Source organism: Parambassis ranga, chromosome 12 (assembly GCF_900634625.1).
Source record: "Parambassis ranga chromosome 12, fParRan2.1, whole genome shotgun sequence".
Classification (NCBI taxonomy): Eukaryota; Metazoa; Chordata; class Actinopteri; family Ambassidae; genus Parambassis; species Parambassis ranga.
In genome coordinates, this window is record NC_041032.1 from 15,833,659 (window position 1) to 15,844,645 (window position 10,987).

At 45.9% G+C, this 10,987-nt stretch overlaps 1 protein-coding gene across 1 annotated transcript; it reads left to right on the forward strand.

The window, feature by feature from the left end:
• Positions 1-128: 128 nt before the first annotated feature.
• Positions 129-10,721, forward strand: pitpnb (phosphatidylinositol transfer protein, beta). The gene is made up of 12 exons (XM_028417909.1): positions 129-175; positions 3,602-3,632; positions 4,029-4,174; positions 4,671-4,762; positions 4,895-4,902; positions 5,696-5,770; positions 6,083-6,166; positions 7,501-7,578; positions 7,655-7,759; positions 7,878-8,000; positions 8,114-8,199; positions 8,834-10,721. The coding sequence occupies exons 1-11, from the start codon at positions 156-158 to the stop codon at positions 8,159-8,161; spliced, it is 810 nt and encodes a 269-aa protein (XP_028273710.1). The 5' UTR covers positions 129-155; the 3' UTR covers positions 8,162-8,199; positions 8,834-10,721.
• The last annotated feature ends 266 nt before the right edge of the window (positions 10,722-10,987 follow it).

The window sequence follows — 10,987 nt, forward strand, 5'->3', positions numbered from 1 at the left end:
GCTCCGGTGGACACAGGCTAATAACAGTAAATGGCATATGAACAATGGTGTGGACGTTTCAGCCAATCAGATTCCAGCAGGAGGGCGGAACTAACTTGTTGATAATTCTATCTGGTGTCGACCCCCAGTGCGCAGCCGCAGCCCGGGTGACGAAGATGGTGCTCATCAAGGAATAGTGAGTGTGAAGTGTTTTTAAAATATATCTTTTAGCGCAGTCAGAGGAGTTTTTCCTCTTGTCCGGCAGCTGAGTACTGTAGTGTAAACATGTGTGTTCCGTTCGCTGGGGTCGATCGCTGTGTGTAACCGCACCGAAGCCGACAAAAAGGCAGCTTTAAGCAGGGTGGATCAAGACGTGGATAACGGGACACACCGGTCTTTTTTAGGCGTTGCTAGTTCAAGCTAACGTTAGCTTGTCAGTTGTAGCAGCAGAGGGGATAATTAGCGTCTTAATGCAAACGAGTTATTTAAAAAGACTGCTCTGGTTACACGCACTAAATCTGTTGCTTGACTCTGTTAACAGGACTTTAGCGGTTCAATAAATCACCGACTCGAACGCGGCTAGTCCGTTAGCAGTGTGTTATGTCTCTAAAAGTGCCGTAATGTTAAGCTTTGGTCCCGTGAGTGACAGATTAAGGTTCCTTCTCCGACGGATTTACCATTAGTGCTAACAAGCTAAGTTAGCCGACTAGCTGCTAGCATGACAAGTCCCCGAGTTCTCCTGTAAATCTCGCATATATATATATATATATATCTGAAATAGCTAAGTTACACCGCTCGTATGTGAAGCACACGTTAGCGTTAACAAAGCGGGAGTTAGCCTCCGGTGTGGCCCGTTGCCATATAGCAGCTGTACCCTTCAAGCTAGCCGTGGTGTTGTGGAACTGCTGGCTAACTACGTTGTTGAGACATTAGCTCTTTAAACAGGAGGCTGTTACTAACATAATAGCATGCTGCTTCGTTAGCACAGTTAATAACACACACACACACACACACACACACACACTTCAGACCATAAACCTGCACAGGGGCCGCTCAGCGGTCGTTTTACTTCACTTCATTGTCAGTAAACGCTTCCTGTTTGTGTCTGTGGCTAACCTATGGTGCTTGTTGTGAGAGGTGGGCCATAAAACAGTCCTGCTTGTTTTTGTTTTTTTTAACATTAACCACGGAAGTTGGAAGGGGATGACGTCACCAACAAGTTAGGATTGTGTGCACACATGTTTTTTTTGTGTGTTCTTACACAGAGGAGCAGACCGACGATGACACATGTTGTCATTATGGTTTAAACGTGTACTGGCATCTTGTGTGTGTGTGTTTGTTGTGTGTGTGTGTGTGTGTGTGTGTTTGTTGTGTTTGTAGAAGCGAGAACAAAACAGTAGGCGGCGCTCTTTGGAGTTGCAGTTTGTTTACTTTGTATACTTCAAAATATGGCGGATGAAACTGGAGCAGATGGTGGCGACGAATACTTAAAGACAGGCGGGACAAAGGAATGATATAGAGACACGTTCATATGTCAGCAGGAAGATCTGGTGATTAGTGATTTATTAGTAAAAACTCAGGTTAATAAAAAACTGTAAGTAAATATGGACACACCTTTATATGATTCCCTCAAAAGCTGCTGAGTGTTGCCGTTCAAGATCTGAATTGTTCTTCGTTTTAACATGGATGTCTGTGTAGATTGATTTTTTTGGAGTCAGCCTCAAGTGGACACTAGAGGAACTGCAGTTTTGGCTTTATTTCAGGGTCATTCTTGAGTTAAACACATAGGAGACAATGGAATGCCATGTAAGCTCAGTTGTTGCCGTCTTGGTATATATTTGGCTCCTGTATAAATCAGGCTAAGTGCAGCTGCATAGTAATGGGCCTGATCTAAGTAATGGTGCCTCTGTGGACAGCACGAGACATGCAACAACATCCTGTACCATGTCCACCTGTAGCACGACGAAGTGCCCCTGTATGCATCACTAACATGGCAGACGTTGTCCAGCAGTTGTCAATAATTTGAAATGTGTTTGAGGTGTAGGATGTTCACAAAGTGCTCTCAGTCACCAGGCGAAATTCAAAAATAACAAATCAAAGATACTTCACTCATAATGTGGAAGGTCGTGCTGTTTGCAAACCATTAAATCAATCGCACACTCTCAAGGAGCTCATGCTCATGCTCTGCTTTCTCATTATGGAACAAAAATCACAATCATTCTGTCAGATCATGTCTGCACAAGTTCTGTTTTTAAATGCTCCTGTAATACGTTCTGTGCTGTAGAGAGAAGATAAAACCACGTTTGGACAGATTTATCAGGCTGGGACATGAATGGGTGAGGCAGTGACTGATGTCATGTCTCCAGAAGATTCAGCCTTCAGCCATCTTCAGAGAGGGAAACCATTCTTTTTATTTGCTGTCATGATGGCCAGCTTCTTTCAGGCCAACAGTTCAGCACAGGGTCAAATGTACATTATGAGCAGCCTGTGCAGATAAATTCATGTCAGGGCGAGCTGTTATCAGTGTTGTGAAACTCAGGCTTGTTCATGATTGACAGAAAAATGCTCTGCTGTACATTTAACCTCCAGTATTTACAGTTCTGTTGATAGATTGTTTTAGTGCTAGTGCCAGTAGAGACATTCAGGTAAGTTCAGTTTTAATGATCACACTTGAGTAGTTGAAATCAATGTTTTGCAATCGGGCTGAAAAATATTACCTTCGTCCTTCTAGCTATGGATTAGCTGTGTTTCAGTGAAGTAAAATTGATTAAGCTGCTCATAAATCAGATACGTCTGATGTGTCTTAACGTCTCAGTACCTGCTGCAGGTGTCTGAAGGTGCACTGACACATCTGCATCTACATCTGGGTCTAAACCGTCCTTCATACAAGTCAGCCCCCCGTGCAGCGCACACCTGTGTGAGCCAAAACCACAGATGCTGCAGTGTGCAGTGTTTGGATCCATCTGCTGATGGATAATTGTTAGTGCCAGAGTTTTCTGAAGAAAAACACACTGCTCAGATGTTCCCGGAGGCTTTGTTGTCATGCTGGAGACACATATTATTTTAATGAACTCCCAGACAAATAAACCTGTTTAAAAGTAGAAAATACATTCCTATTTATGACTACAACCATTAGAAAGTACACTTAATTTGTTCATCATGTTCTCTCAGTTGTTTACATTAAAGATGTGTTGTGCCCTGCATGAAGTGTGTCTGCACACTCTCAGAAGGCTTCATCAATCAGTGTGTGTTTGGGTTAAGGGTGGGGCTCTGAATCTGCCAGTCTTAGCCCGGGGTTGGTATGAGAGGAGGAAGAGGAGGTCCCTGCGAGAGCAGGAAACTCCAGGAGAGAAAGTCCGTTTTTGGTGTTGGTGTGGTTTCAGTGAATGTCTTCATCAGACGTTATGCAGCCCCGCATATACTGAGCTGCTGTCGAGTCTGTTTCTGTGCTTATAGCTATAATTGTGCTGTTTGCAGAGAGGAGCCCAGCTGACTGAACATGTGACAAAATGTGAAGTTCATGAGTTTACTTTTGTTGAAATACTGATAATTTACCCACAGTTCCTAACCTCTGTTTTCTTTCTCCACTTCCTGCCCCTCCTCTCCTTGTCTTTCCTCTCAGCCGTGTAGTGTTGCCGGTCTCTGTGGAAGAGGTGAGTGTTATTACCTCCATCATCCTCTGCTGTTGTTTTTCTCTCCTCAGGCTGCAGCCTACGACAAACTGGCCTTTGTTAGAGAGTGCTTGCTTTGTGTTTGTTTACTTTGTAGTTTCTGTCTTTATTTGACCCCAGGCCTCTTTCTGGTATCCACTGAATTAAATCAAGCAACAGGCTTCTCCACACACTTCAGTTATTAATATTAGTTTTCAAATAACTCCCTCCCTGCAGCATCTAGTGTCTGTGTGTGGTTCTGCCTCCTTGTAGCACCTGTGCAGGCCCGTAAGGACTTGTCTGTCCTTCTAGTAAATCCAAAGACTTTTTCAGTGTAGTTAAGGCTGTGGGCTCACTCTGTGTGTCCCGTCTCTCTCCTTGTGTTCCCATTTCTGTCAGTATCAAGTAGGGCAGCTGTACTCCGTGGCTGAGGCCAGCAAGAATGAGACGGGAGGAGGAGAAGGCATCGAGGTGCTAAAGAACGAACCCTACGAGAAGGAAGGCGAGAAGGGACAGTACACACATAAAATATACCATCTAAAGAGGTAAGTCTGGGAGAGATAAGCACACATCAGTAGGTTCAGTTTCACAAAGCACAAAATGTCAGGCTGCCGTCTGTTAGGAGGAAACCTAAGCAGGTGTGGTGCATAAAAACCATAAAAGCATAAAGTGCCACCAGCAAAAAAAGCAACCTGAGCTGAAATATGTCCTCGTCTTTGTCGTCGGACATCAGGAGGCTGTTAACAGATGATGATGTCGGCTGTGTGAGACGATCACCGCTCTGCATTGTTGTAAAACAGCAGGAATATTCAGACACAGCTTTACACTGAAACTGTAGCAGGGAGGCAGGACTGAAGTCTGAAACAAAGGTGTTTCCTCTCCTTCAGCCCCCCCTCTGTCTGACTGATCCTTAAATTAAAGGAAATACTGAAAGTGTTTGGACAAGAGCTAAAATCACCCACAACACAGGGGCTGACGTCTGAGCAGACACACAGAACTGACTGAATGTTGTACATTAGAAATCTCTTTGTGTTTCTGCAGTAAAGTCCCGGGTTATGTGAAGATGATTGCACCAGAAGGAGCGCTAGTTTTTCACGAAAAGGCTTGGAACGCCTACCCATACTGTCGCACAAGTAAGCCCCTTCTTTCATAGTCTGAGGAATCTGAAAGATGTTCATTGTTGTGAAGTTTTTCACAGATCTCGACACTGATGCTTCTTTTTTTTTCCTCCCTGTTCTTCCTCCTTATCCCGTGTTCGTCTGCAGTTGTGACGGTGAGTTGTCTTTTTGTTTTTAACGGCCTGCTCAGTACATCCATTCATTAGTGAGACCTGAAAGCTAATCCCAGCTGACACAGGGCAAGAGGCAGATTACACGCTGGATAGGTCACCAGTCAGTCACGGAGCTAACACGGAGAAGGACAAACATTAGAGTCACCAGTTTAATGCATGTCTGTGGTGTGTGGGAGGAAAGATGCAGATCTGATCTGCCTCACTGTGGGAACACGCTGTCTTTATACAGAAAGCTGTCACTATCCGGACTTCCTGTTCCTCAGAGGACCCTCTGGAGAGTTTCCAGAGTGAACGGGGTTCTAAAACTCTGAACATGTTTTCAACAGTAGCCTCCAGGGCTGCAGCATCCTCTAGGTGACATGCAGCAACAGAGCTCTGGCTCTGACCGCACATTTCAGCGGCTTTAAGCTAACTGCTAGCCCGCTACAAACATGCTATCTGTGGTCGGTAAGTCCCTGAGCTTCTTCCTGCTTTCTCTGAACCCTCTCAGGATTAAACACCATTTCAGGGCTATTTACGTTGGAACTCTCTGGCTTTGTTCCTCAAATCTGAATTTGAGGAACTGTCCATCACCTTAAAGATAGCTCCTGTCACTACCGTTAAAAATAGGCCTCTGCATCATCGGTGTGGTTTCAGCCTAAACATCTGATTTGTTAATTGGATTTGGCTGCAGGGCTAAAGTAAGCCTCACTACCCCACCATTCATGGCGCCCTCTGAGGTCAGCTGACCGTTCAGGAGGGGCTTCATTCATCCCTCCTCTCTCTGCTTTTTCAGAACGAGTACATGAAGGACGACTTCATGATCAAGATCGAGACGTGGCACAAACCTGACATGGGAACAATAGAAAATGTAAGTGAGAAGGAGACGTCCTGTCCCAAGATTCATTGCAGCTGGATCTCAAAGTCTGAACTGGTGAAGAGTACACTGCTTTGAGGGGTTGCTAGGCAACAGGAACATCTGTAATTCAAACAGGAAGTCAACCATACAGCATCAACATTTGTTCACCTTTCACAGAGACACCGCTCATGACTCACTGCACCCCCCCTCAGCCTCTGCCTGGTGGATGCATTTGAATCTGATTTGATTGGCTCTCAGCACAGATTTGAATGAGGTGAACTTACTTTGTGTGTCTCTGTGTGTGTGTGTGTGTGTGTGTGGCAGGTCCACGACCTGGACGAGCAGACATGGAAGACTGTGGAGGTCGTGCCCATAGACATCTCCAACAGAGACGAAGTGGCTTCGGGGGTGAGTTTCAGAGCCGAGGGGGCCCTTCATAAACCACCGACACCTCTCACACTGTGTCTGCATGGTTGCTAGGCGAGGCAGACTGTTTTCAGTTTATTTACAGGGACTTCTCAAAGGCCATAAAACGGCTCAGGCTGCCCAGTTTATCATACTGGAGCCGAGGCCGTGGATCTCAGTGACACTGTAGGAGAAGAGTGGTGGTCATCTTATGATCAGGGTCATCCTATATTTGGGCCAATACAGTATTAAGTGAGTGGATCAGTGGTGCTAACACGACAGCCAGCCTGATCTATAAAGCAGCATGTCTCCACCCTGAGGAGGAGCGCTGTCATAACTGTGCAGGCTCTTTATTCATGTCTTCTTTTGCCAGAATCACTTTCTGTTGTGGTGATTTTGTTTTTCTGCATTTGAGTGAAGCTGAGTCGGTCTCCCCCTCCACCCAGCTTAGTGGAGCAGTAGAAACCAAAACAGGCCGTAAACAGGTTTATTTCTGCTGTGAGGTTGCACATGTTGGACATGGAGATCTATGAGAATGGACTCACCGTGTAGCCTGCCCCCCAGAGGCTGTGAGGGGAACTGCAGCTTTTGGCAGCTGGAGATAAAGATATAGATAAAAATGTATAAGGTCAGCTCGATGAGATGAAGACATACAATAATCCATGCGTTTACAAACTGTTACCAGGAGCTGGGTTTAGAAACCTTCTCTGTTTATCCAGGTCACCGTTTCCAAGACTTTTATACATGATGTGATCAGCTGATTTTATCCAGTGCTCTGCAGAAAGACTCTGCAGCTCCCAGCAGATGGTCTGTGAGTGAGTCTGTGGAGCTGCTCCGTGCATTTATCTCTGCCACCGTGTGTGTGTTGCTGCTCAGCAAATAACACACAAACAAATGAGACAAAAACCAAGAGGAGATGAGGATCCATGTGTGCAGCGCTTGATTTGCTCTCATGGTGTCAAACGCCGTCTGTTGACAGACGTGTTGTTCTGCTGGGGTCGCTCTGTGACACCTGAACCTCTAAAAGGATCCAGGTGGGTCACCGCCGTGCTGGAGTCTCTTCCTCCAGCTCCTCCACAGTAATGACATAAGTGGATCAGCTTAATCTGAACGTCCATCTGCTCCAGGTACTCGCCTTCCCAGCACAGTGGGTGGATTAAAACAGCATGGCGAGCCTCCTGCTCAGGGGGGTAGGGCTGGGCTTTGAGGCTGCTGGGGGAGTATCAGGGAAAATATACCGTGCTGCTGAATCTTCAGTGTTCAGGGGTCAACAGTTTACAGGTAACGTTTAGAAGTTAATCAGCTGTGGTCAGACTGATGTTTATTTTCTCCTCCAGGATTATAAACAAGAAGAAGATCCTGCTCTTTTCCAGTCCACCAAGACAGGCAGAGGGCCCCTGGGCCCCGAGTGGAAGGTACCGGACCTGGACAGACACACACTGGACCCTCAGGGTTGTATGTTGTGGTCACCGCTGTGTTCTTCCCCCACAGAACGAGCTGAAGACAGACTGTCCTTACATGTGTGCATACAAACTGGTCACTGTCAAGTTCAGATGGTGGGGTCTGCAGACCAAAGTGGAAAACTTCATCCACAGGGTAAAACCTTGGTCCCTTTAAGTCCTGCACCTCTATACAAACTGCACAATCATGGCTGCAAGTAGAGACCTCTGACCTCAGAAACGGCGTTTTCATTCTTGTCCTTCTTCTCCCACAGCAAGAAAAGCGTATTTTCACCAACTTCCACCGCCAGCTGTTCTGCTGGATCGACAAGTGGGTGGGTCTGACCATGGAGGACATCAGACGGATGGAGGAGGAGACTCAGAAAGAGCTGGAGGAGGTAATTATACCGGAGAAACGCTGCCTTCCTGTCGGTGTGCTCATTGAACAGGAGGCGGCGCGGCACACATGGTGAAGTGGATTTAACCCTTTTGCTCCTTAATGTCACATCAGATGCGTCAGAAAGGAGACGTGCGAGGCACCTCTGCGACAGACGAGTAGAGGCCCGTCGCTGTAGTCAGACACTAGAGTCAGGCTGAGTAAGTCTCAGAGCCGCTGCATGGGTCCTCCTCACCGTCTGTCCACTGAAAAGAATCCACTTTGTGTTCACATCTGTAACGTCTTCATCTCATCACCCTGTTCTTCTGCTTATAACTCATGAGCTTTACCTCAGAGCAGCATGTTGCTCGGCGTCTGCTTGATGCTCATCAGCTCGTCTTTGTCCTTTTCATTCACATTTTCTTCCTCCAGCTGCTTCAGCTCACTGCTCTTTGTTTTTGTCATCGTGACTGAACTGGATTCACATTCATAACTAACACGCTGAATATGACGTCTGCAGGTCGTACATTTATGAAGAACTCCCTCATTTATTAAAATCATGTTAAATTACAACATTTTAAATGAATGAAAAAGACTTTTTACATTTTTTTTTCTCCCAAATATTATAAATAAAACACTAATATTGTTTTTGTGAAGTTTAACACATATACAAACCTCCAAAAAAAAATCCAAATTTTCAAGTGTATTTAGTAAATTTGTGAGTTTTTCTCTCGTCAGTTTACTTCTGTAAATAAAATGTCAACATGTCAGACAGCGGTAACCTGCAGAGACCCTGTGAACACTGACCGAACACACTGCTGATTGTTTTTTTTTTTTTCTTTTTTCTACCCTCAGCTGCGTAAAACAGGTCCGATTCGAGGCACCAGTGCTGCTCATGAGCAATGAGGCAAATCAACCAAACCCTGTCACGATGATGTCATCAGAGACACACCCACCAACGCTAAGGAAGCGGCCCTGACGTCGCCTCTTCTCCTCCTGTCTCACATGATTCATTGGGGGGTTTGACACGATTGGTTAACAGTACTGTACAGATCCTCCCCCCCCCCCCCCCCCCCCCCCCCCCCCCCCTCAACCACACGCCTCCTGTTCAGTCAGAAAACAAAACACGGATTTTTGCATACATATAAAAAGAAGAAAAGACAAAAAAAAACTCTTTGCACAGAACTTAAATTGCCTGACATGTAATTGTTAGTTGATTATTACGATGGGCTTTGTTTTTATTCAGGTGTGTAACCGTGACTCAGACAGTCAAGCCTTTTAAATTCATTAGAATGTTGTTTTTAGTCCTCAAAAAAAAAAATTTGGTGTGATTTCAGCAAGTGTTGGACCATTCATCGCCCCCGTCCCCCGTCCCCCTGTATGATAGCTGTCTCCGCTTTGACCCTCGTCCCCCCCCCCCCCCCCCCTCACGTGTCATCTGTCTCGCCGTCCCCGCTGTCGGGCAGTCTGTCGGGAATCCTGATGTTTTCTTTGTACTTTCTGAGGCCGGGTTTTCACGGTTCAGATTTAACGTTCATGCATGGTAGATGATCCTTTGCTTGTGTTTTGGCCACACACATCCAAACCTCCCCCGCTCTTCTTCTTCCTCCTCCTCCTCCTCCTCCTCCTCCTCACAAGTGCATGTGGACAACAGCGACTCCTCACTGTAACTGTCATTGCATGTGTACAGTCGCTGCAATGCAGCTTCACTCAGATTCTCTGTGTTGATTAGAGAGCAGGTTGGCGCCCTCTGGGAGAGTCTGTACAATACACCTGTCTCTGTGTGTGTGTGTGTGTGTGTTAGTGTGTGTTTTCAGCTGCCTTCACTCTTAAAGGACTGTCGCTCTCGGGATTGAGAAGTCGGAGGCGTCCGGCCTCACGCTGTCGCTGCATGGCCTTTCTCCTTGGCGAGGGCTTTAACGGGAGGTCACGGCCTCCGTGGAAGCTTTTCTTTTTTTTTTAAATCTGAAATGAGGATGAGAGTGTGCGTTGCTGCGTGCATGAACTGAGGTAGTTTTCTTTTTTATATCTTTGTCAAACTACCGCTTCCTCTCTCAGCTGATGGGTCCTGGCAGATCTTTGTGGATTGGCAGGCGTTTCTTTCTTTCCATCATGTTTAGTGAGTTTTTTTTTTTTTTTTTTGAATGATTAAATGAAGACTCTTGCAGTCGGTGTTGGGCCTCGATCTGGCAGCAGGTGGCGCCGTTTTCCTCCATCACTGCTTTTCTTCAGCTGGCTTGAGGTTTATCACAGCAAAGAGCATCTTTACTCGACCCTGTCAGGCTCCGGCAGAAATCAATGTTTTTAAGGTGTAGCTCGGATCGGGTCTTAGGTTTTCCTCCAACCTATCTGTGTGTGTGTGTGTGTGTGTGTGTAAAGGATAAGTGTACTTTATAATAGACAGACTGTACATACAAACACTGACATGAATGGGATTTATCATTGAATACTGTACGTTCAGTAACTTTTTAAAGCTGCTGTTGTCAGAGCAGGCCGTGTGTGTGTTTACCTCATCCATGCTTATGAATGTACAGCTGCACAGATGAGGGCCTGGACATGCAGGACCGCTGACATGTTCCACACTCTCACACCTGCACACGCATGACATGGACCCATTCCATCAGCAGTGCAACAGGACGAATGGTTTCACTAAAACAAACTGCATGCTTTTATTTTAGTGCTTTCCAGAAGCATCAGACAAGAAGGGAAATGTCCTTTATTTGTTGGTTTTTTTTTTTTTTTTTAAAAAGGGTCGGATTCTTCTCCTCAGAATCAGACTGGACTCAGCTCGACCTCGGGTGTGCCGCCGAGGAGTGAGAGGTCTGAGCGAGTCTGATGTTGACGGGAGACGCCCTGTAGGATAGAAACAGGCTGTGTGATGTCAGCGAGGTTTGACTGCGAGGGGAGGGATGGAAGCTTAGGGAACAGGTCGAGTCCAAAATACTGTTTTCTTTATTGTAATCATGAATAAGCACTTGCAAAAATCTACTGTTTATTTTTTTTTTCTTT